Consider the following 25,694-nt stretch of genomic DNA (forward strand, 5'->3'; position numbering starts at 1 on the left):
CCATAGATCGGTTTAGTATAATACCATGCTTAGTGTCATGCACCATTCGCATGATTGCATGCTATGTGATAGATTGCTCCATTATTGTCGAGCACATTGCCAGTTTCATCACTGTTCGGTGCTCCGTTGTGACGCTCATGGGTAGCGTGACGCAGCGTGGTAGCACGTCAGTTTGCTCTTTCGATGCTCCGTTGGTCCTCTCAGGGGTAGTGTGACGCAGCGTGTAGCACGTTAGAGATCCCTCCCCGTCATAGTGTACCGGGAGATGAGAGCATTGCGCTCCCCCATTTATGATTTGGGGTAGGAGTATGTGTGTACTCCGACAGCATCCCGTCCACTCAGTCACTCATCAGGGGTAGTGATGCAGAGTGCACGGTCGTCACAGCCCTACCCACTCGGTCCCACTTTTGGTTGTAAGTTGGCTGACTGGCGTCAGGGGTGACCATGACATGGGCATCATATGCATGATGCATTTATTGCTTGTGTTTGTGTTTGCTGCATTTATATGCTGCATATTGTTTGGATACCTATGTTTGACATACATACAGGTCTTCTATACCTTTCGGACTGTTTGTCCTTATACCCAAGTCCTGGTTAGTACAGTATCCTCCTGTTTACTTCAGTTTGTATTCACCTTTATTACATCAGGAGACTGTACGCATGATTAGTGCTAGGTGTTATTTCCTTACTTTGCATATCAGTTGTACCTGCTGAGTGTTGGACTCACCCCGCCTCCATTGTTGATATTTTCAGGTTGAGGTTCCAGTCGCTAGTCCCCATCTGCACGTAGTGCTAGTCCTCTGCTGGTCTTGAGTTGTTATTTTATCTTAGTTTCTCTATCAGACTTTGTTTTTAGTCTTGTATTGTTTTACTTATGGATATTGTATGGATTCATATCGTTTGATGGATTTTTGGTATGATTTGGATTTATTCTACTACATGCCTGCCTGGACGGCAGAAGAGGTGAGTTCATCGGATTTGAGCTTTACGAGTGTAGTTGAGTAGGGTTGATTTTGAGTCATGGTATTACTGCTTTGGTTTACTTATATTTATATAAACTGCGTGGTGATGGTTTATTTACATGTTATTATTCCAGCCGCATGTGGCTGAGGTATGTGAGGATGTAGAAAAGTTTCAGATTGTCCGCCGTACAGGGGAGATGCTGCCGAAATTTTCTCGGACAGGGACTCCTCCGGGGCATGACATACACCGTGTGGGTTACTCAGACGTTGATTGGGGAGGCGATCTTGACAAGAGAAAATCAACAAAGGATTTTAGCTTCTTGCTTAATGGCGGGGTCATCTCATAGAGAACTAAGAAACAAACTTGTGTTGCTCTATCTACAATGGAGGTTGAGTTCGTGACTTGCTCCATAGCAGTTCAAGAAAGTGTTTGACTCCAAAGATTATTAGATAACTTAGGAGTTGTAGTGGATAGTGGGAGGCCAGTAATAATTTATTATAATAATCAAGTCGCTATCGCATATACTCAAGACCCTAAGTTTCATAGTAGAACCAAATACATGAATAGACACCAGATATCATTTTGTGAGAGACATCATTAAGAAGAGTGAAATGACAGTCAAGTAGATTTCGACACTAAACATGGTAACTGACCCCTTTACCAAACACATATCTTGAGACCCCTTTATAGGACAAAGAGAGTCATTGGGTTTGAATATCTTATGAAATTTCTCAGTTTGTACTTTATTGATGACATTGAAGCTTATTAATTAACTATATATATGATACTTGTGCATTATTAGTCACATTTACATCTTATAAACTTGCTTTGATTATCATATATATGTTTTGTGAAATTATATATGTCGGCAGGTAGGGTCGACTCTCTCACATGAGTGACCACCTCTGAGAGTGGAGATGAGACATTTTTTTTAGCTGTAAGAGGTTATAAGAGTAGTTTTGCTAGAACTTAAGTCGCCTTGATACGTGTTTAGGATGAGGTCATATGTGACATGACCAACATGAATATACCTACATCCATGTTGCATGTAAGAAGCCAGTTTATGAGATCTTATATATCACCTGCCATTTGTGATATAGTCTTTGAGGTACTCTCTCTGAAATCTTTGAATAAAGTCTTATGTGTAGACTGAGTCTCATACCTGCATAGTGTTTGAGAAATTTGACATATACCCTTTAAGAGATGAGGGAATAATACTGTAGCACGTGTTTCATATAATGTGTGATAAAATGACTAGGGATAGTGAGATCTATATTACTTGAGATAAAAACATGATATCCCTAAGTCCTACTGTGTGAGATCCGACATCTTTGAGGTGGGATTTCACATGCCCTTATTACTTTCGGTTGTTTCTTGAGGTCCCAATTTAGTATTTGCTACTTTAGTTTGTTTTCCGATGGCCGAGAAGATAAATTGAAGTTTGAGGGACAGATCTAAGAAAGCAGCTGGGTTGAAATTGATAGATTCAAGTTTGGGTAAAGGAAGACCAATTGACATTGCATCATTATCTTGTAATCACCGACTGATTTTTTATGATCATCTATGTAGGGATGAACATAACAGTGATACAAGGTTGAGCTAAATATAGGGATTATTTTCATTGAGGAAAGTAGCTTGATGGATATAATTAGTCTTGGATATGGGGTACAATGAGCTTTTGTATTTTAGTATTAACAGTGACTACTCAAGCATCCTAACAGGTGCCTAGAGAAGTTTTTGTTTGTAGGTGGACTCGTTAGTTGCACGACATCCAATCCTATGTGAAAGCCTGGTGGGGTGCTAGGATGAATCACATGAATTGTGATTAATAACGACAGTGACAAGCCCTCGTATGCAAGTAGGAGATGTTGGTATTTGCCCACATTAAGGCATATCAACATGCAAAGATGGATCATGAAATCATGACCCATTATCTGTAACCTCCTCATCCCCATTATCTCCATAATATGCATTAGTATATAAAGGATTTTAGGTGGAAAAGTGGGGAAGGGAGATTGCTATATGTTGTCGTAGATTGCTTGCGGAACGAGTTGATTGTTCACAGTCACATATCACTGGGTCGAGGGTTGAGATATTGTTAAATAGTGGTAATAGTTTGATACTTGTGACAATTATCCCAATTACGAGATATTCGTAGTTTATGGAGTTTACAACAACATCGATTGAGTTATATCAAGAACTCAATTCATTTCGAATTTGTAATCTATTATATGCTTCTGTTATGTCAAACAAATTCGATAATTATATTAGCTAAATAATAACTTATATAACTATTTTAAAATAATTTTAAACAAATTTAAAAAAATAATAAATTTTAAATAATTGAAAAAAAAATTGATATGATAGAGTTTAAGATTTAGAATTCTAGCAATTATTTTCTATATATATTTTAAAGTTATTTAACCAAGTGATTTTAATAAAATTTAAATAAAATTAATAAATAACTTTTTGATATAATAATATTTAGATTTAAAATTTAAAGTTTAAGATTTTAAAATTTCAAGATTTAGGTTTAGAATTTAAGTTTTATAATTTATCTATAGTTGTGTAGTAGCTAATATTGCTTATAATTTAAAATTTAGATAGTTACTTTAATAACTTTTATAATTATTTTTAAAATGATTTTAATCAATTTAAAATAATTTTAATAAAATTTCAATAATTTAGATAAGTTAATAAAGAATATTTTAATATTCTAATTTTGATTAAAATCAAATAATTAAAATTTCACATTGTACTACAACAATATTAAAATAAAAAAATATTTTAGATATAGAATATTTTGTGGGATTTTTTTTAATTTGTTTATTTTTTAAAAAAAGATGTCCTTTGAACTATTTATATTATTTGAGATAAATTTTTTATTCAATATCGTTCCGCTGCCTTAGGATCAAACTGGACACAATTTAAATTTAAATTTAAATGTTACTAAATATAACATAAATTTATAACATGTGCTAACAAAATTCGTAGATAAATATTTTATTTTAAGTTTTTGACATTAATTTCTGCAGAATTTAAATTTAAATTTTACTAAATATAACATAAATTTATAACACATGTGCTAACAAAATTCGTAGATAAATATTTTATTTTAAGTTTTTGACATTAATTTCTGCAGAATATGAGATGGGGCATATTCTCCTGTCAAATAATATGCTCTCGCCGCCCGCGGTTTCCAGGCTGCTTCTGGTCCAGCTCCATCCCTCTGACTCGACCCGGTCGCATTCCGTGCGGGCCACGCATTATTTACTCACGAGGAGGCGCGGGTTCACTGATTTGGACCGCTCCTGACTTGGTCGGCAAGAAATGCCTGCATCAGCATAATTCATTTTTACCTAAACACCCACGTTCTTGGGCAATTTTGCTTAATAAAATTATTTATTTTTTAACTAAATACTTCAAATTTGTCATTTTCTTTATTTTTAGATCATCGTCAACATTGGTGGCTCCGACGCCACCGCCCGCGACAACTGGTCAGCTTGGGTGCCTGCTGTCTCCATGTGGATCTGGAGATGCTGGTGACTGATTTTGACGGTTGGATGGAGGACAACCGGTCTCGATTTGATTTAGCTCGTGCACGCTGTCCTACGAGAGGTACGGGTGTTTACTCGCTATCTGCGGTGTTAACCATCTCTAATTAAAGATGGATAAGGGGCGTTTTAGTCTTTTCAGATTCCGCTGGGAGTCTATTTAAGAACTATGCTTCAACTCACCTTTGCCTCCGTTTTGTTCCGTGTTTTTCTTGGCTTTGCCTAACTCATTTCCATTTGGATCGCACAACGTCTCGGCGGAATCGTCTTCGTCGCTATTTTTATCTTGCAGGAGGTGAATTAAAGATCCGATCTCCAGGTTTTGATTGTGATCTGGGATTTTTATCGGACGATTTCAGAAATTGGATCGAGGAAGCTAGGGTTTGTGGGAGGGTTAAGGAGTAATTGACGATGTTGTTGTCTCGGGAATTTGGGGTTCGCCTAGGGGAGGCGGGATCACACCCGGAGGTAGCGCGTCGGCGTCGTCCGACCAAGGTGGGGTCTTGGTTGCTGGATCCGCGGTTCCCTGCTGCGTCCCCAGGGACCCGGTATGCCGGCGGAGACGGTGACTTCCGGATGCGCACTTCCTCCAGGGATCTCATAGTTCAGATCGGTGGGTACAGCCACGAGAACGAGCTTGATTTGGCTCTGATGGTGGGTGAATTCTGGGAGAGCGGAAGCGGAAGTGCCGATTCACGGTATAGCAGCGACAGTGATTCTGGCTTCTCTGATCTTGCTCACCTTGCTGAAAAAGTTCTGGTGCGTTTTTGAAATCCTTATGGTTTCTATTTCATCTAACTTTTGTTATTTGTTTGTTGTTGATTATATTTTACTTACTATTATAGTTTTTTCAAATATTTAGAACGGTTTATGTCTATAACTAGCATAAGAATACTCTAATCTTTGGGGGTTAAATCAGCTTTTAATCATAGAAAAATTAGTCGCGGATGCAATTGAATGCCTATTTATGCATCAATCCTTTTGAACGAAGTGAGTCCTGCATATCATTTGGACTTCGCAATATTAACTGCTTAGTTGCCAATCTAGATTCATTACTTTATTAGCACATCCCAAGTGCGCTGGAAATTATATCATTTGGCATATTCGGTCAGGATTAAAATATTAAAAATAGTTCATCTTCATATCTAGAATATTTATCACTTGAAAAATAAATGTATGAGTTAACACTTACAAGGTACAAGCTACCAGATAAGGTAAGCTTAGGGGTTCATATCAATTGGTTCACTTTGATTGAACCAAATACAGTTTCTTAACTGCATATGAAGACCGCATATGTCATATGTAATCATATAATGTCGTTTTGCAATCTCCTTCAAAATCCTTCTAGGTTGTCAACTATGCAACCCAAGCAAGGATTTTTTAGAACCATGAGTTGCTGAAAAGAATAATTTAGCAAAAAGGCGATAAAGAAATTTGATGTTGATTGCTAATATCAATCATAGGAAACAGATAAAGAAGTATTTTACACATAAAAGTGAAAACTGACAAACCTGGTTTAGATGATTAGATCATAAAGAAATATTTAGCCCATAAAAAAAGTTCTTAGTTATTCTTAGAATATCCATACTTACGGGAGCAAAAGATGAAGCCGTCACCTTAACGCCCTTCCAAGGCAGCCCCACACTCTCTGGAAAGGGTAAATCATGAAGGACATTTGCCCTAGAGTAGTGGCTCTTTGCATGGGGAGGTCAAGACAAGGCATTTTGCACTCGTTGGAAATTAACTCCAAGATCTATTGGAGCAATCATTCATGCAGGTTCCAATTGCGTTAACCCATGGGGGCTTAAAACTTTCATACTTGATTCAATGATCTGACTGCTAATTATATGACATAAACATTCAAAAACATTGCATTTTAAATGGGGCGTGAGATTTTTTTTTTTGATCAAATGGAGAATTGATGGTTGTGTCTATTTTTACTTATTTCAGAATACAATATTACTAAACAAAAATTGTTGTACTTACTGAATCAGACCAATTTGGCTTCAGATCCTTGTTAATTGATTGAATTTCCTTGCTCATTTTGATTTTGAAAACACTATCAAATCACACTAGTTGTCATTTATTTATATCTAATAAATATCTTATATTCTAAGCTTCTCAAATTGAATTTTTGTTTTTAATATTCTATTTACAAATTTAGGTTTTATTTTCATCTGAAAATTTGCATTCTTCTTTAGAGAATATCAAGCTTAATTTTGTAGTGAATTAATTAATAACTGTATTATATAATGCTAATTCCTAATTTCTTTTTTGTGTAGATCAAGTCATCCCCTTTTTTCATGTGCTAACCATGAATTTTCTAAATCCGAGATTGTAATTTATTTTGTAGACCAATTAAGTTTCTTATTAGATCACTACATCGTACATTACTATAGCAAATAATATTTATACAACAAAAAAATGCAATTTTTTATCCTTTGTTACTCAGATTTGGTGGTTATCTCTCTTGTACCCACGTTGACGCCAGACAACATGGTTGTGATGCATAAAAGAATATATCCGGTTTGCAAAAACAAGTAGTAAAAAAATAACTAATGAATGATAGCAAAAGCACTTAAATAACTAAAACAATGTGTCAAATAATGTTAAATGTTACAAATTGTTGCTTTTTTCATTTCAAGTCCGCTAGCCCTTGTGGTTGCCGCATCAACCATTGATCGCAGGTGAATTGCTGCTTCTCTGCGTGAGTTAACGGGGATGTATCACCATAAATATGTCCACATGTGCATATGTAGGGCCTTCATTGAGACAAGCAACCCCTCCCATTGTTGCATGATGAAAAATTCTTTGATATTCACTTCACAGATGTGGCAAAACTTATCTAGAAATGCTTTTACAAACCTAATCTCTTTTCAGATAACAAAGCAATTAGCTTCTGCTTTGTCTCTTCAGAGTACAGTCAGATTAAATGTAAAATAACATGAACCAAGAGCTCATACATATTAGGCTTTGTAAGTATGTAGTACATTCATCTTGCTGTTAAAATTTCTAGGTGAAAAATGGGTGCAGTTTTAGTACATTTAAATTCAGGTATAGCTACTAAAGTAGGTATAGTTATTATATTGGTTTAACCTTTGTATATATATAGATGTAGATATAGATTACCCATTGCTCGAATTAAAAGGCATCAATTGATCCAACTGAATAAGTATCTGCTATTATATGAGTTATATGCATGCTGATCATAAATATTTTAGAAAACATTTCTGTATGAAGTATTTCCTACAGTAAGGTTGTTTTGTAGTTGCTTTTCTGGATGATTCCTCAGATGCTTCTGAATCTTGGAATAGCATTCTGCTATTTGTTTCTCTTCCTAGTCTTTTTTTGTTTGTTTGTTTGTTTATCTTCACTGGTGTGGCAAAAGGCGATTTGCTCGCCCCCAGCACCCCCGCTAACCTATCCCTAGGCCAACATGGAGGAGGTAAATCACGGGTGACTACTAGCCATTAGTGCAAGTGGTCAAAGCATGGGGAAAGGTATCCTCGGACGCACCGAGTTTCGATCCCAAGACCTCATGTGGCAACATCCTATGTCTTAACCACTGCACCGTCCCGAGGAGGCTTGTTTATCTTCACTCGTGGACTATGCTTTATTAGCCATCTAGAAGTCTTTGGCTGAGTTTGGATTATGAGAGCTGCTTCTATTATCAGTTTGTTTAATTAACATTTAGAGACACTAGTCTGAACCTTGCTCTTTCAACTACCTGATTTTTTATTTATTTATTTGAGCCATCATTTAGGATTTGAATAAAAATGCCATTTTTCCAAATCCATTGTTTTATTTCTTTGGAATTTCTATTTTGTAATTGAAATATGCTATTTCTAAAGATATTTTGTGAAGGTGGTGGCATGACAATTCTTTCAATATGAGTTGTATATGAAATGCAGATTTGGTTTTAAGATGGATGTGCTTAGCTGGAAGGCAGCAACAAATCAATCTGTAGTTTGAATCACAATTAAGTTATATAAGTTGAGGTAGAAAATTTTCTAAAAATTCATTTTTGTTAGACTGTTTCCCCAAAGAATGAGGTATTTGCATCGGTTCTGTCATGTTCTATGGTTATCTGATTCAATTGATTATTCATTTCCCCTATCCAAAATTCATAGATTACTCTTTTGTAACATTCAATGCCTTTTTTTTTAAATTTTTTTTTAGTCTTAATGGAATCTTTTCTTTTTTCTCTTTTGATACAACGTGGATATATCTTAAACTGTTCGAGTATAACATGAAATATAGTCTCTCTCTGAGTAACCCAAGTAAAATCCAACGTGGATGTATCTTTTTGTTTGTATACAAAAATATTGATATATGGGATTTGTTTTGTAGTTACATAAACGAGGTATGACGCCAATAGAGAGTGATTTACAATCTCTCGTCCATTCCCTTCTTTTCTCTGTCAGTGAGGTTGACCTTTATCTCATAAAGGAAGAACAATGCAATGCCAGTTGTATAAGGGAATCATTGGCTAAGCTTTTGAAGCTCTCCGGCTATGATGCAGCTGTATGCTCATCGAAATGGCAGGGTACTGAGTCTATTGACAAAGTACCAGGAGGTACATCTACTTGTATTTTATTATTTTGGATGCTCATCCCTGAGATTATTTGAGCTGTTAAAGTTAATCTTTATGTGTTTTTAATCGATCTACAGGGGAACATGAATATGTCGATGTAGTTCTCAGTGATTCTCAAGGTTCTGAGCGTTTGATCATCGACATAGACTTCCGCAGTCACTTTGAAATTGCAAGAGCAGTAGCATCTTATGATGCTCTTCTGAGATCTCTCCCAGTGGTTTATGTCGGCACCTTGCCCAGACTTGCACAGTTCTTGCAAGTCATGGTAGATGCTGCAAAATTTTCTCTCAAACAGAACTCGATGCCACTGCCTCCATGGAGATCATTGACTTATTTGCAAGCTAAGTGGTGCTCCAATTACGAGAGAAAACTGAATATTGATGTAACTAATCAATCTATCAGTAGTACTGATCATAGACAGTGTGTCGGGCACCTAGAGAGCCTGAAAACCTCCCTCAAGTTTGCAATCGAGTCTGAACGGTTGCTGAAGCCTATTGCTAATGAAAAGAAACGGATGAAGTCGGAAAGAGGAAGGCTCTCCCTCCTCTGTTCGTGAGAGTGTACAGCATATTGCAACAATGAGTCTTCCGTCGGCGGATGTGAAAAATAGATAAAGAGAACGTTCAAAATACAAATTTTTTTCTTGCTAATAAAATAGCAATACGATAAACTGGAGCCAGCTTTATCAGAGTTTTGATGCAAACGGAGCTGCAAGTAACTCGAGTTCAAATTACAATGGTTAATTGTTTCATCTGTTTGTGTGGAACAACAAGCCAGCAAAAGCTGCGAGGTCCTTGTTCCTTCCGAGGAATTCATTGCGTGCATTCTTATTTTTGTTTGATGAGTGTGGTAGATCTTTTTATCTCTACCATAATGTAGTATGAACTTGTTTACCATGAAGAAATTCCTTCCACATTATTGGTCTCTTGTTTTGTAATACATTTTTTACATTTATACGAGCAGCAATCTAAGGGTTCCTCCGAGTGCAATAGTATTAAGCTATATTAGTAACCATTATGATCCATTTCATGACCATCAAGCTGTTTAACATACAGATCAACGCTTTAACAGCCTCCTTATTTGTCTAATCCCTCAAACACGTCCTCGGAAGCTCATCTACAAAATGTCCTTGTTCATATAGGGGATTTTTATGCTGCGCGCGCCCTTTGTTCCTGGTAGCGTTCATGACTGAGTGCGCCTCGACCTGCACTTAGTCGGGGACACTGGTGCAAACACAGACTTGCAACATACCACTTCTCATATATAGGCATTTGATGTGTGTCTATATATATATATATATATATATATATAACATACCACTTCTCATATATAGGCATTTGATGTGTGTCTATATATATATATAAAAGAATATAATTTTTACTTTGAATCGTGGGTGACATCTAACATGAATGTCTCTGATACGACTTTTATTCATTTTTTTTATTTCCCTCTCATTTGTATGTAATTTTTTTCTCTCTTTTTTGTATGTAAGCATCTCTCCTACATACAAGGTGGTATTGGTTTGTAAAATCCATCACCACCTCCTGTACAAAAGTACTGGTTTGAAACCAGTACTATATTGGTGCTGATTTTTAAAAATCAGTATCACGTTGGTGCTGATCTTTAAAGATCAACATCAATGCTAGTTTGAAACCAGCACCAGCTGGTTTGAAGACTAGTATCACGTTAGTGTTGATCTTTAAAGACTAGCACCAACGCTAGTTTGAAACCAGCAACAGCTGGATTGAAATCAGCACCAGCTGGATTGAAATCAGCACCGGGGGTCTTTCAAAGACTAGCATCAGCCAGTCTTTCAAAGATCAGCATCAACGCTAATTTCAAACCAGTATCAGCTAGTGCTGATTTGTACAAACTAGTATCACCTTAGTACTGATTTCTACAAACCAATGACATTTTGTATGCAAGAGAGATAAGAGAATTGCAACTAGTATATATATCAATATATCATTATATATATACACACACTTTACACAACTGACCCTGCATAATCTTGGATGACATCGAACGTGGATGCTCTGATGCTACCTTTATTCTTTTTTTTTTATTTTCCTTGCTCATTTGTATGCAATTTTCTTCTATCTCCTACATGAAAGATCCCTGGTGCTAATTTCAAACCAGTTGATGCTGGTCTTTAAAGTTCAGCACCAATATGATACTGGCTAGTGTTGGTTTCAAACCAGTATTAGTGCTGGTCTTTAAAGACCAGCACCAATATAGTGTTGGTTGATACTGGCTTCAAATCAACGATAGTGCTAGTTTGTACATATAAGAGAGATTCTTCCATGCATGAGAGAGAAAAAATTATGTGAAGATGAGAGAGAGAAATAAAAAAAATGAGTAAAGGCCACGTCGGAGCATCCACGTTAGATGTCGGCCACGGTTGTATAGGGTCTATATATATATACACATGTTGATTTTCGCAAACCAATACTAACGTAATGATGATTTACGCACCAGCACGTTGGTGCTGGTTTGTACAAATCAGCACCAATAGTCAATGGGGGATCTAGGAATTCAAGTATGAAGGGGCGATCATGATAAACAAGGGACGGTATCCTCCATCTCCACTAATGTGGAATCTCATAATACTAGGGGGTTCCACCGTCGGCAAGGAGGGGCGACCATCGATGACACCCCCCTACTTGATCCGCCCCTGTCAACAGTGGTGTTGATTTACGCACCAGCACGTTGGTGCTGGTTTACACAAACTAGTACTAACATATTGGTGCTAGTCTTTAAAGACCAACACCAATATGCTGATGTTGGTGCTGATCTTTAAAGATTAGCACATTGGAGTTGGTCTTTAAAGAGCAATTTCACCTTGGTGCGGGTCTTTAAAGACCAACACCAACTTGAATGCAAAAGAGAGACATGCATACATGCCGGAGAGAAAAAAGATTACATGCAGATAAAGAAAGAAATAAAAAATTCAACTTTAGCTGTGTCAGATGATCCATGTGAGATGCCCCCCATGATTATGCAAGATAAGTCGTCTAACATGTGTGTATATATATCTATATATACAAATATACAAGATATAAGACAGCCAAGTTTAACGTAATTTTGAGGAATTTCTAAATTATTTGTTCACAATGAGCTTAAAGTAATCGTAATTTAAAATAATAATAATAATAATAATTTTATCTGAAAATAATTATTAAAATTATTTGTGAGCTTAAACGGCATTAGAACGCAAAGCACTAAATCTTGCACGGAGGACGTTTTAGTCATTCCGCCATCTCTTCCACTTCTTCAGGCGTTAAAGCTGTTCTCTTCTCCCTTTCATTTGCTTTCCCGTGTCACCTTCCTCGTGAACACTCCACCCTACATATTCCATCGCCGACCGCCGATCAGATCTGAAAAAGACAATGCCGTGGACTGCGTTCTCCAGCTCAAGTAACTGCCCAAGGATTGATGTCGCCGTCGACATGGGGAACCCCTTCCTCAACCGCACCGTCGACGGTTTCCTCAAGATCGGAGCGGTGAGTATCGGATACGTGCTGTCCTTCCTCTCCATTTTTGGTTTCGTTCTTCGGGATCCGTTTCTGATCTGTTTGTTATGCCCAGGTTGCCGCCTCCAGGGTTGCCGCGGAGGAAACCTTCCACTTTTTGCAGAAAGGTCGTTTCGTTGCTCTTCTCTTAACCCTCGAGTTGGGTTATAATTGATGTGTCGCGTGCGAATTGTTGTTGCATTTTGAACATATGTGATTGCTTTAGTTTGCATGGAGTTGCAGTGTGTAATCCACTTCAGCAATCTGATACCAGAATGAAAATTCCATTATTTTACTTCCATTTTCTGTGATCTGTCGTGTTAATTACGAAATGGGAGGATAGTTAATAGTGTGAGATACCGGTTATCTTAAAGAACTCTGGTATTGGTGATGCCTTGATTGTGATCCCATTGAAAACTGTTGTTTACCTGTTCATCTGGGATAGGATTCCCTTTGTTGTTTATTAGACACTCATCATGCAAATTGCATAGGTTAGTATGTGAGAGGTAGAGTCAATTATTGGAAGCCTTGGAGAATTTAGTTCTAAATCTGAAGAAAATTAGTCTTGTACAATGCCCATGATTCTCCACTGCTCCTACCTTCAAGCTTGAAATTCACTAATCTTGCCAAAATAATAGAGCTGACGAACCCATTGTGTTTAGCATTTGTGTTGTCTTTGATTGTTTCCTCCGTTATTTGAACTTGAACATCATAGTTTATACCTTGGATTATTTAGTGACATAAGTTTGATAATCCTCTTGTTGCCATGCTATACAATGCAATTTTCTAGAGAACATGAAACCATGGGTGTTAAAGTGCTAAACATTTGACAGAAGAGGGTGGTAGTATATGTTGAGTGCCACTCAAATTGGAGCCGTTCCAACCCTTGCCTTCATGAATTAACTCAATTAGATGGCTTTAGCCCTATATGGCTAGGAAGTTGGAGAAGACTCATGAGATGTCAAAAATATCTCATTCGAACTCCTCACTGATACACAAAAAGATTAGTGAACTAAGCAGTTGTTTTTAAGGCGTGGCTTTGCTTTTTTGTGTGGACTACTGTCTATGCAATAATTATTTAGAGCGATAGTGAAGATGTTCTGCATCTTCTACAAGGATAGGCATTCTCTTAAGGTGCTGAATCAGCCCCCAGGGCGTAGCACAGACGGTGGGCGCATGGTATCTCTGGGGTAATGGCCAGGGGTCGATTCTCAGGAACTGACGACCTGAGGTTTACCCCGTCATGCGCCTATGGCCTGTGTACCTGCATGAACCTCCCTCCATATTCGTGGGGCCGGCACTAGGGGGGCCGCTAAGATAGCGGATCTACCTTAAGGTGCTGAATCAACATTGTGTTCTCCGTTTTTGGGTTATTCTTTGATTTGTTTCTATGCTTTATTGAAAGTTGGGTCTTTGGCAGAGGCATTGTGAAAATTGCAATATTATGTAATGGAAAAATTCCATACTAATTTGTGTATTTGTACTATTGTCATTAACTTGTTCTTAGTTAGCTTTTCAACCTTTGGATATTCATGTCATGGGGTCATTGAGAATTAGATATTTTAACTTGAAAGCCCCCTTTTACTACCTACACATTTTGTTTTTCTCTTACAGAGATTCTACAGTGATTTATTAATACTCCATTTAGACCTTGTGCCCTCCCTTGAATGTAACTAAGAGATATCTTACATTTGAGCGTGCAATTTAATCATTTAAATAAATGTGACATGCAATTACAACTTTTGCAGGGAGCATTAACAAAGGCAACTTTGAGGATGCTGTAAGTACTAAATGATATTCTGTTTATACTAAAATTCATCAGCATTTGATGCATGCTTTATTTGCCGACTAATCTTTTCTTTTCCATTGCATGCTCTCAGAAGTTATCATCAAAATAGAAATAATGTTCGGCTGAAATTAGTTTCTGAGACACCTTTTCTTTTCTTTCTAAAATAAAATTTTGGAGAATACATGAGTACATTTTTTTCCAGGTAAAGCTACTGCATTATTGTAATTAAAGATAGTAGTTTGGTGCTCTGCTATTTCCAGTAGGTTCTTTTTCCTACTAAATAATAGTTATTGTTAACCTGCTCAATTAGATTTGGCTTTCCTTTTTTTCTATATTTGTGTCATTAACACTAAATCTCCAATTAAATCTTTGACTTGGTTTAGAAAAGCATGTGCTGCATTTAGAATTTAATTATTGCATACATGTTTTCTTTGTTTATTTTGCTAATGATCGCCTTGGTTTGAGAAAAAAACCTTGACATAGTTAGCGGCAACTGAAGTTTAATGCTCATTATGATACATTGTTTACGATACCTATAAGAGAACTTTGATTAATAGGTTTTCACATATCAAACATGCAAGTTCTCTCTATACTTGCCTTCTTTTCCTATCCTCTTTTTCCTGATATGCAAATGGGTGTCTCCTTTACCCAATAGCAGAGTACTAGAAGCTATTTTATCGTTTTACTGACCTTGTGATTCCATTGCAGCTAAAGAGGATGTGTAAAGAAGGAGCATACTGGGGTAATCTGCATTTCATCATAGATATTCATTCGTTGAATACCCGTGCTGTTTTTCTAAGATGCCAATTCTACTACAACTCTGGTTTTTGAAAGGTGGTTAACTTTGTTACATGTTTGGGCAACACGTTGTTTTAGGAACTGTTTCTGGAGTATATGTCGGAGTTGAATATGGCATGGAAAGGGTCCGAGGCACAAAGGATTGGGTAATCTTTCTGACTCCTTGATGCTGGATTTTAGCCTTTCTTTAGTTGATTGTTTTGTTTATATGGATTTTCATAATGATTTGATAATAGTTATTTGCACTCTCTTAAGCTGTCCAAGTTACATATGACTGTACGCCAATCTGTCTCTAACTATTTGTTAGAATGGGCTATCCTTTAAATTTGCCACCTTTATTATTATGGTTCCTGGACAAGTCGTTTCAGGATAATGTTTTGTTTGCTAATCTATTAATTGAGCATTCAACTTATTGTGAACCAAAATCTAAAATGCTTCTATATTACCTATATATTAATTAGCAAAGCACAGCAATCCAAGCCTTCAAGATTGTTGGAAGTCTTTTTGCCGTGATATCTTAAAAATTTTCAATTTTAATCCTGCCAGTTGCACATGATTCAATGATCACGAGTGCAAATCAGTTCCTCCCCTCGGGGCGGTGCGGTAATTGAAACATGGGGTATTGCCACATGAGGTCTTGCGGTCGAAACTCGACGCGTCCGAGCATGTCTTCCTCCATGCCCTGACCACTTGCATTAATGGCTACTAGCCACTTGTGATTTACCTCCTCCGTGTTGGTCTAGGGACGGATTGGTGGGGGCATTAGGGGCGAGCGAATCACCTTTTTTGCCACATGAGTATAAATCAGTTCATACCTAGAGGCAGTTTACACTATTGTTAGGGATTTGTTTAGATGACATAACTAACCCATTAATTAACTTGTCTAGTTCAATCACTAGATTAATTATAATTCGTGAATTTAAGCTTACAAAGTTTTTATTTAACCTGCAATTGACCTACCATTCGAGACCAAATTGAGGTGTCACAAACACCTCTACTTAAGAGGTATAATCTCCTTGTCAAAAGTGAAGTGAAAAGGAAGTTGATGCTTATTCAATATTTTGCAGAAGAATGCAATGCTGGGCGGAGCCGTAACTGGATTGCTCATTTCTGTGACCAGCAACAACAACAAAGAAAAGGTTTTCAAAGATGCTATCACGGCCGGTGCAGTAGCTACCGCTGCCGAGTTTATCAATTACCTCACTTGATCAAGATCATCTCGAGTAGCTAGGTTACCACAATAAGCTATAGGTCGAAATGTTTTCAGCTTCTTGTTGCATTCAAACTCAGAAAGATTAGGGAGCTGAATCAAATGGAAGCTTAATTAGCTTGCTTCTACAAATTTGGCAATTGTATGTTTACTGCAAGTTCTTATATCCAATAAAATGGAAAGACTGAGTCAGTTCATACGACGAAATGGCTTTCACAGGTACTAAATGTTTTCTCTTATGGGAGTATATGCCATATCATCAGCTCAACCTCTTCCTGATAGGCAATTGTCACAACCATAGCGGCAGCATAAATACTAACTACAAATTAGGGTGACTATTTGAGTTTTGTCATATTAATAATACGAGTCATCATATCATCAATGTCTATGTATAATATATAAAATAATGTAATTAACATTTATTATATATTCCTAAAATAATTTAACATGATCTAAAATTAATTAACCTTTTTAAAAAATTTAAAGTATACAGCACAAAATTAGTTAATTTGTTAATAAGTCAATCCATTATTCCATATCACTTGTATATTTGATTAAAAAAATTGTACAAGATGATCATAAAAACATGTTTGGCTCTACAACTACAACCATAAATAGGGCAACATCAAGATCTACATAACTAGTTAGCTTGGACATTCCGGCATATCACAAACGATGAAAGAGTGCATGAAATATATATTCATTTGCTAGTAAATAATTCTGTAAAAGGTTATACGCTGACTTTGGACACCCTAGCTACACCACTGGTCCCACAGTCATTAGAGAAAGGTAAATCAGGAAACCGAGAAGGTCATCACCTGGGAGGGTATTTACTTTGATTTCATTGGAAATCAACACTTGCTAAATTCTACAAATATACCACATGATGACCAACTCGGCTATGCTCTGGGAGTCATTTGCTAGCAAACAATCTACAAAAGATGCATAAATTTTTGCATAATTAAAATTTTAAAAAAACATTATTATCATATATGTCAAACATCGCAATTAAGCAAACACTAACCTTAATTAGCATTATTAATAAGATAATAGTTGCGGATCATACATGAGAAGGCCATAGCTAGTCACATACAAATTCCAAATTATTAATGCATAACAGTGAAACCATAATTAATATATATAATTAATTACCCAACTTCGTAATGAAAATATTTTATATATATATATATATATATATATATATATGATGATTAGGAACACCTACCTGGTTTCTCAATAACAAGATATTTAGGGCAGATCTGAATTCATGAAAGTAAGGTGATGAGGTGACGATGATCCATAGCTGAAACCAGTAGTAGCTGATGGCCATGCAATGCAACTGCTCATGCTTCCACTGTCTCCACAAGTAAACATATCGTTGTAGTTATTAATATTCGATGGATCATATGAAAACTGAACCCTAGGATGATCATATCCAATATTCTCCATCTTCACTGTAACTCCAACATTATTCTCTTCTCCAAATGATGTGAATGGGTTTGGGCACGGTTGAGGCGCCGCCGCCATCCCTACTGGAGGGAGCTGCTGCCCTACCCCAAAATTATGTATCACGGGGTGGTTATGGTTGTCGTTATTGTTGTTGTTGTTGTTAATTAGTAGTGGTGGTGGCCTCATAGATGCAACGCTGAGAGACGGGCTTGTGTAGTTGGCAGTCGCAGTTTGGGGCTTGGAGTGCTTGGCTGTTTGTTTGTTGCTCCGGCGGCTGCCACCGCCGACTGGGACGTTCCGCAGGGCACCGCCATGCGTCCAGTAGCGGCGGCACGTCTTACAGAAGTGGCGCGGCTGGGAACGGGAGTAGTTGTTGTAGTAGCAGAACTTGGTGTTGGTGGAGTTGCACCGGGGGCACTCGATCACTGCATGCTGATCAGGCGACGGCCTGGAAGCCATCTTTGCCACCGCCGAAGATTCTGAAGGCCTGACCGGAGCTCCAGCTTCATATTGGCCATCATCAACGGCGACAAAGCTGTTGCTCAGCTGAGGATGAGCTCGTTGCTATGTCGAAGACAGATGAAAGGTGAGTTATATTAACTCAAGAAAAGTTAGAAAGAGAGAGATTAGGGTTAGTGATCAACAGTATATGTTCTATGATAAAAGTTATCTAATTATTCTTTGGAAAAGAAAGAATACTAAGAATTATGATACTAGCTAGTGGATCTCTAATTTCATTCTGGTTGTGAACTACAAGCTAATAAGGAAGAAAAGAAAGAGAGAGAGAGGGAAAAAAAAAGGAAAAGAAAAAAGAGAAGGGGAAGGAAAAGAGATCACCTTGTTCGTCCAATTTGTTGATGGGTGCAGAAAAAGAGGAAGAGATGGAAAACTCATGGTGCTTTTGAGCTAGCTTTGTGCGTGCTTTTGATTCAGAGCTTAATGGCTTCTCTTTTGGAAAGAGATTGACGAGATTCATACTTTCATAGTGGAGAATCAGATGCCATTAGGGTTTGGAGAGGGGGGAGAAGAGAGAGCATGTGGTGCATGGATGAGAAGGAATAATTATAGAAAGTGGAACGAGAAAGAAACGTGGTGATGTGCATGGGGATTTCTTTCTTTTTTTTTCAAAGTTATTGCATCGTGATGACACCTCTTGCATGCAATCTGTAAGGGATATATCGCGTTCTCTCGGAATGATCTAGTGGTTAGTCATTTTAAATTAGATTCGATATTATCTGACATAATTAATTGTTTTTTATATAAAAAATATATCATGAGATCCACCGTATAAGATCAATGGGGTTACATATAGAGCCGTCAATTTGGGTTGGATCCGTCAGGTTGGTCCGCCCCGCCAAACAATTTAAACGGGTTAGGTTGAAATTTTATCAACCCAAGTCCGTCGTGAGCCGACCCGCCTAGGCCCGGGTCGGCCCGCGGGTTGAAAAACACATGTAAGCTAAGTTTTATGTCAATTTATTATATTTCTTTGTTATAATTTTGAAATAAAAATAGTACTTTTCATCCAACATAAGTACTCGTTTGTGTTAATTTATATTTAAAATACATGTTTATGTATTAGAAAACTTTTCCGAAGTAAAATGTTGAAGATATGAAATATTTTTTAATTTTTTTAAAAATTTTTGATAGACCCGCGGGTTGGCCCGCCAAACCCGCAACCCGCCTTAGAATGGGTTGGGTTGGAAATTTCCCAACCAGCCAAGTTAGCGGGTTGGCCCGTCCCACCCCGCCAAATGATTAGTCCGCCACGGATCAACCCACCTCGCCATGAATTGACTCGTCTGACAACCCTAGTTACATATTCAATCTTTTAGAACCATGTAAGGGATATAATTTACTAGGGATTTCGTCTAGCACAGTTACCTTTATATCCGTTCGTGGGGGGCCAAAGTTATTGAATTATGTGATGAGGAAGAAGGGGAGAGAAAAGGAAGACTTCGCCATTAAGCTTGTCGCCCAAGGGTTGGTTAGTGCGTGAGTGGGGTAGCCTTGCATGGGAAAGGTGAGGTGATGTGTATGCACTACGTCCATTTTATTATACAAGAATCTTAAAAGTATTATAATTAAAATATTCTTAATTTAAGTATAATAACACTTAGTCAAAAAAAAAAATTTAAGTAAAAAAATTGGTTAATTATAGTAAACCATTTTAATTTTTATGCACGACAAATAGAAAAAAAAATTGATTTAGATTTATCAATACTTTAAGTATATTTTAAAAAAAATAATTGGAGATATGAGATTATTTCTAATTTTTTTTAACACCCAACGGAATCAAGACATAGTTTGCAAACTATATCAAATTGAAAGGTAAAATGATATAGTGTCATAAACAAAATACATTGTATATTTTTTAGAAAAACAAAATCTTGGTTTCCATTTAATAAAAACTAAATAGACCTATTTTTTTTTTAAAAAAAAATGATGAACAAAGATATTGTTTTTCATGTTTTAAATCTTTATTTTACTTAATAGTATTTTTTTTTAGTTTCCTCGATTATGATAATTTAAATAAATTACTAAGAAAATCAAACTAAGTAGAATAATCCTAAAACACAATATAAACAATTATGATAGTTAACCATCAAGAATTAGAGCACAGCACCACTTTTTTATGATCTAAAGGATGTGTCATTCGTATTTATAGTCGAATCGTGATCACGGTCCGACTGCAAATGATTGCAATCCCTTCTTGGTGGGCTCACCGTCCCCACTAGGTTATAGTTTTTATTCGGAGCGAGCGGCCGGAGGCCGCCCGGAGGCCGCCCGGAGGCCTCCGGTGGTGGATAAATGGCTAGGTTACTGGGTGCCGAGCGATGGTGTCCTCCGATCGCCCGCTCCGAATAAAAATTATAAGATGATGGGGATGGTAAATCCAAGAAGGGATCGCAACCATTTACGACAAGATCATGACCACGATCCGACCACAAATATGAGTGACACATCTCCTGAATCATAATAAGTGATCCAGAGATCTTCCTCGTCATTATGAATCAAAATAAAAACAAATAAAATAAATGAACGCATGTGTATATCAAACAAATCGGCCGAATGATGTATTGGATTCAGCATGCTACTAATGTTGCTGATTAACACGACGATAGTGATAAGGAAGATAATTAAGCTACGTACGAGTTAGACGAGCCGATTGAAAGGTTGGCAAGATGAGTTAAGAGAATTGATTGGATTGCTTAATGAACTGACCAGAATATATTGTGTGGATTTATGTTCTTTAAAAATAATACATCTACAAAAGGCAAAACGATCATCTCCTCGACCGCAAGCTGCTGCAAATGATACTAATTGATAGTTTTTGATGGGGTGGATTTTAGGCTTTCCTCAATCCTTTCTGCAAACAAAACATTAAGCCCACCTTCAAGTGATAATCAAAAGAATTAAAATATACAGCTTGATGGAGACAATGATGAAATCCAGCCAAATGAAATATAATGACAACAGATGAATATGTTCATCTCAAAGTCCCATCAATCAGTCCCGAATCAATATAAAAAAAAAAAAAACTTTAATATTAAGGACATCTTCAATATAAAATTTTTTAAAGAGATTTATAAAATAAAAAAAATTTAAAAAATAACTATTATGAATGTCAAAACTGTTTTTTTTTTCCTTTGAAATTGAGGTAAGTCATGCATATTACATATTACATGTTATTAATTAGACCACTTAAAAATTATTTAAAACTCTAATTATTAGAGTTGTTTCAATCAATAGAAATTCTCTGGTCCGCAAATTATGGACCAGGGATGGTCCACTGATGTGAACCCTTGATTTGGATGGACTCCACCTATTTAAAGATGAGGTCCATCTAAATCAAGGGTCCTCGTGTAATGGATCATCCCCTGGTCCGCAATTTACGGACCAAAGGATCTGTTCTCTGTTTCAATAAGTTTTTAGAATGTTGATATGACATGATGTGATATATTGTAGGGGTGATCGTGGATCGGGTTGATTCGATTATTAAGATAAAAAATTATCCGGCCCTATTAGATCAGATAATATAATATCAGGACCTACATCCGGCTTACATCCGGTGATTATTATGTATCAGATATCCGACGAGTTGTCAGTTATTTGAGTATCCGGCCCTATATCCAATGAAATATAAAATAATAAAAAATTAAATATTTTATAACCAGTAGTTGGTACAACTTATAACAATTTATTGACAGTAGCTATTACAATATGTAGTAGCTTATCCACAGTAGCTACTACAACGTGTATCAATTTATCGATAGTAGTTGCTACAAATAGGGTGATTATGGATTGGGTTGATTCGATTATTTGGATAAAAAACTATCCGACCCTATTAGATCAGATAATATAATATTAAAAACCTACATTTGATCCTATATCCAATAAATTTTTTTTTCGATTTAATTCGGATCGATATAAATAAGTTTGACGGGTTGACTACTCACTCTTAGTATATTGGAATCATAAAAAAAAAAAAAAAAAAAAAAAAATTGTAAAACTCTAATAATTGAAGATGTCCTTAAGTAAGTGAGGCATGTCCAAAGAGAGTGGAGAGAGAGATCCAATATTACCATGCAATATAATTAAATAAACAAGGCAATTAATCCCCCTTCTAATTGACAATTAATTTACGTACTGACGACGAATTCGTTACCCACCTTCTGGCCCCACTCCACCGCTCCACGGCTCCCTCTTACGTGCGTCCACCTGCAGCACATCCAACCATTCGTTCATAAACAATCAAAACACATGATTAACATTAAAGACGACGCCGCCTGAGATTGCCTCAGTTGCATCAGTGACCAATAACAACGACGCTGCAGAGGAGCGATGAAAATACAATAAATAAGAATGGGTAAGCTTGGTAATAGAATATTTCAGCAACTCCATCGTTTGTCAATTGTTCCATAAACAAAGAAATGGGTGAGGGGAAAAAAATATATATATTCTTGTGCTTAATAAAGCAGATACAACTGGCTCAACAGCAAGGCAAGCCTTATTTTTCGTTCAGAGAATGTTCATCTGACATTGGAAAGTAGGGCTCATCAAAAAGGACCTAAACAAGCTTCAAGAAATGAACATCAAAGACAAGAAGACCAACTGATTGCATCGCTGGACGCAGCAACCAAGCCCCATGTACCGAATGTGATAATTTTCACCTGAAAAACACAAAATGGTTGGCAAATTCTTAGCAGCCCACATTGAGATAAAGTAAACGTGTGGGTAGTGGAAAATCAAATCAGATACTCAAGTTTGTGGCCTTCATATAGCATAATGTTCGAGAATCACTAACTAAACCGTATTTAGAAATGCACTGAAATCAAGTGACAGAGCTAGGCTTCAGTCATCAGTCCATGAACAAGTATTACAACATAAAAATCCAATTCAAAGATGTAGGCTAATCTAGATGATACCTGCTTTAGAAGTTGTCGAGGTTAAAGATTGCCAATGAATGTGTACTTTTGAAATTAAGCAAACTTTCACACAAGTATACAAATCAAGGAAACAAATTTCCCTAAAAAGGAAATTAATCAAAAAAGCATGAAGACCAAACAGTCGAAGGAGTTAATATTTGACGGCAGATACAGTGAGATCCCATCGACTAAGATAAGGCTGGATGATATGAGGTATCAATCTATTTCAGCTAAAAAAGAGCTCCAGGTAAACTTTTACCGTGAGGTTTTATGACCAAAACTTCTTAGCTGAAATAGACATCAAATGTGGTAGAGAAACTTGCATTTCTTTTCTATAAGATTACATAGCCACAACTAACAAATTGTGTTGTCATACGAAACGATAAGCAATTTAAACAAAAAACAGTATCGCAAGAGATATCCTCAGCGATGATATCAACACCATATCATTTCTAACAATTATAAGAAAAATGCACGAAACAATGACTTCACGGAACTATTTTGCACAGTCCTCTATCATCAGGAATACTCATAGAATATAATTTTAGTTGACAGATCTTCCGAAAATCAACTACAGTGATAACAAGAGCGACAGATACAACCAGAAAAACACAATAAAGTTAGAAGCTAAACGAGGAGATAGAACAATAACAAGTATAATGAATATAAGGAAAAAAATGTTCTTTAGATGATCAATCCAGCATTCAAGACCTAAATTAGCAAAATAAGAACAAAAATATCAACAGTGCATTATGAAGCATACCTAATACTTGACCTAAACTATCATTAATTTTGTTTGACTTGGAGGTTACTTAAAATTGGCCAAAAATTAAATTTACAAAATTTGGTCTCTATAGATGGAGTGTTGAAAGAGATTTCATTGGACAAAATTAGGTCCAATTCAACTCCAATTGATCGATTGACCTTAAGTAAAAAAAAAAAAAAAAATTGAACCAAAATAAATTGATTCAGTTCATTGGAGGAGGTTCAGTTATGTGCCCCAATCTTCACCAACCAAAAGTAAATGAGCCCCTTTCTCCCTCAATCCCTCCTCCATCTCCATCCAGGGCAACATCCCCTTCTCCCCAAGACCACTTTCTCCTGGTCCTTCTTGTAAAGGCCATTGCATAGGAGCAAGCACTGACATTGTGAGACTTTCTTCACAGTTATAGGTGAGTTTTACCTATTTCCTATCTTTCTTAGGAATTATTTAGATCTGAGCTATATATTTGTGTCTTACGTAATTGGGTTGCTACCAACTTTTATCTAATTCCTAGTTTAGGTGGCCTTTATTCATTTAGGGCAAAATTGATCAACCTTCCTTACTAGTCAAAATTTTTTATGCAGACAAATGACCTAGAATCATAACTTGATGTTAGGAATGACTTGTATTTTGTTACTTTAACTTTTTTAGGAGTTCAAGGTAACAGTTGAGGACAAATAAGTGCTAATAATGCGTACAACATCAAGGTAAATGAATCTCTACTTGATCCTTCCAACAATACAAATTATTGATCAATAATAGTATGGTTAACATATAATTTCAGAATTAAAATGTTGCTACCAAATAAGCTGATAAACGCATATAATAAACGATCGTTCATTCAAAAGGGAAAGATCGGGATATAAGGCACGCCATAAGACTACCAAACAATTAAAATTAATTATTAAGAAGAAAAATGAGAGAACAGAGATAATCATGAGAACACAGCACGAATCAGAAATTATTTATAAGTCGGGGATGAAGAAGATCTACTCACTTCTGGTTGTGCTCCTGCACGAATGGAGAGTTCTTGGCGTCCTCCTCTGAGAATTAGGCACGGAATTCAGAACTCACGGAGCCATTTAACGATCAAACAAACACAAAAAAATCTAAGAAATCGTGAAGGAAGGGGAGGACGAACCAGTGAGGCCAGCGGTGAACTTGATGACGATGGCTCCGGTGACGACAAATCCAACGAGAAAGGGCCAGTTGCGGTTGAACTCCCTCCTGAAGAACACCGGCCACGGATCAAACTTCCTCATCGCTTCTCTCGCCTCTTCTCTTCTCTAGGGTTTCGCTCTCCAAAGCCAGACCTCGCGATTCTGCTTCCTCGATTCCGATAAATAAGGATTCCCGCTCGATCTGTCGTCGCTAATAGGCCGTAATGGACTCGAAGTTCCTTATAAGTCCAATAATTTATTGGATCCGGATCCGAGCCCAATTATACAGTCACTTATTAAACGGGAACTTAACCGTAAAGCGCCTCTCGTTTTTGGAATTTACCAAATTTCATCTTTTTATCTTAATTATTTTCCAAAATTATGTCGCATTTATTTTTCTTTATGATCGAAACAATCCCCTTTATAATTCCAGCGATCAATTTGGATCCACATGTTCTTTGGATTTTTGGATC

At 36.7% G+C, this 25,694-nt stretch overlaps 4 protein-coding genes across 6 annotated transcripts; 2 read left to right on the plus strand and 2 right to left on the minus strand.

The window, feature by feature from the left end:
* Nucleotides 1-4,710: 4,710 nt before the first annotated feature.
* Nucleotides 4,711-10,029, plus strand: LOC121989176. 3 transcript variants are annotated; one of them, XM_042543057.1, is made up of 4 exons: nt 4,711-5,276; nt 8,429-8,515; nt 8,868-9,093; nt 9,189-10,029. In XM_042543057.1, exons 3-4 carry the CDS (start codon nt 8,883-8,885, stop codon nt 9,665-9,667), a joined length of 690 nt encoding a protein of 229 aa, XP_042398991.1. In that variant the 5' UTR covers nt 4,711-5,276; nt 8,429-8,515; nt 8,868-8,882; the 3' UTR covers nt 9,668-10,029. The 3 variants fall into 3 exon arrangements, with proteins under 3 accessions (XP_042398991.1, XP_042398989.1, XP_042398990.1); XM_042543055.1 differs by lacking the exon at nt 8,429-8,515; XM_042543056.1 differs by having other exon boundaries at nt 5,133-8,515.
* Nucleotides 10,030-12,372: 2,343 nt separating this feature from the next.
* LOC121989179 (outer envelope pore protein 16, chloroplastic-like) lies at nt 12,373-16,622 on the plus strand. The gene is made up of 6 exons (XM_042543060.1): nt 12,373-12,614; nt 12,700-12,751; nt 14,372-14,403; nt 15,121-15,154; nt 15,289-15,356; nt 16,278-16,622. The coding sequence occupies exons 1-6, from the start codon at nt 12,501-12,503 to the stop codon at nt 16,416-16,418; spliced, it is 441 nt and encodes a 146-aa protein (XP_042398994.1). The 5' UTR covers nt 12,373-12,500; the 3' UTR covers nt 16,419-16,622.
* Nucleotides 16,623-17,428: 806 nt separating this feature from the next.
* Nucleotides 17,429-18,911, minus strand: LOC121989178 (dof zinc finger protein DOF3.1-like). The gene is made up of 2 exons (XM_042543059.1): nt 18,707-18,911; nt 17,429-18,433 (listed from the first exon to the last, which is right to left on the minus strand). The coding sequence occupies exons 1-2, from the start codon at nt 18,761-18,763 to the stop codon at nt 17,669-17,671; spliced, it is 822 nt and encodes a 273-aa protein (XP_042398993.1). The 5' UTR covers nt 18,764-18,911; the 3' UTR covers nt 17,429-17,668.
* Nucleotides 18,912-22,808: 3,897 nt separating this feature from the next.
* LOC121989180 lies at nt 22,809-25,409 on the minus strand. The gene is made up of 3 exons (XM_042543062.1): nt 25,203-25,409; nt 25,059-25,104; nt 22,809-23,043 (listed from the first exon to the last, which is right to left on the minus strand). Exons 1-3 carry the CDS (start codon nt 25,321-25,323, stop codon nt 23,040-23,042), a joined length of 171 nt encoding a protein of 56 aa, XP_042398996.1. The 5' UTR covers nt 25,324-25,409; the 3' UTR covers nt 22,809-23,039.
* Between the last annotated feature and the right edge of the window lie 285 nt (nt 25,410-25,694).

Source organism: Zingiber officinale, chromosome 6B (genome assembly GCF_018446385.1).
Source record: "Zingiber officinale cultivar Zhangliang chromosome 6B, Zo_v1.1, whole genome shotgun sequence".
In the NCBI taxonomy this organism is placed as follows: Eukaryota; Viridiplantae; Streptophyta; class Magnoliopsida; order Zingiberales; family Zingiberaceae; genus Zingiber; species Zingiber officinale.

Excerpts from the sequence above, each read along its gene's own strand:
- LOC121989178 (XM_042543059.1), bottom strand. The coding sequence starts at position 18,763 with ATGAGTTTTCCATCTCTTCCTCTTTTTCTGCACCCATCAACAAATTGG. Across the intron at positions 18,434-18,706 it reads CAACAAATTGGACGAACAAG|CAACGAGCTCATCCTCAGCT; the intron begins GTGATCTCTTTT and ends TCTTCGACATAG.
- LOC121989176 (XM_042543055.1), top strand. The coding sequence starts at position 4,929 with ATGTTGTTGTCTCGGGAATTTGGGGTTCGCCTAGGGGAGGCGGGATCA. Across the intron at positions 5,277-8,867 it reads ACCTTGCTGAAAAAGTTCTG|TTACATAAACGAGGTATGAC; the intron begins GTGCGTTTTTGA and ends TTTGTTTTGTAG. Across the intron at positions 9,094-9,188 it reads TATTGACAAAGTACCAGGAG|GGGAACATGAATATGTCGAT; the intron begins GTACATCTACTT and ends ATCGATCTACAG.
- LOC121989180 (XM_042543062.1), bottom strand. The coding sequence starts at position 25,323 with ATGAGGAAGTTTGATCCGTGGCCGGTGTTCTTCAGGAGGGAGTTCAAC. Across the intron at positions 25,105-25,202 it reads GTTCACCGCTGGCCTCACTG|AGGAGGACGCCAAGAACTCT; the intron begins GTTCGTCCTCCC and ends CCTAATTCTCAG.
- LOC121989179 (XM_042543060.1), top strand. The coding sequence starts at position 12,501 with ATGCCGTGGACTGCGTTCTCCAGCTCAAGTAACTGCCCAAGGATTGAT. Across the intron at positions 14,404-15,120 it reads AAGGCAACTTTGAGGATGCT|CTAAAGAGGATGTGTAAAGA; the intron begins GTAAGTACTAAA and ends ATTCCATTGCAG. Across the intron at positions 15,155-15,288 it reads TAAAGAAGGAGCATACTGGG|GAACTGTTTCTGGAGTATAT; the intron begins GTAATCTGCATT and ends ACGTTGTTTTAG.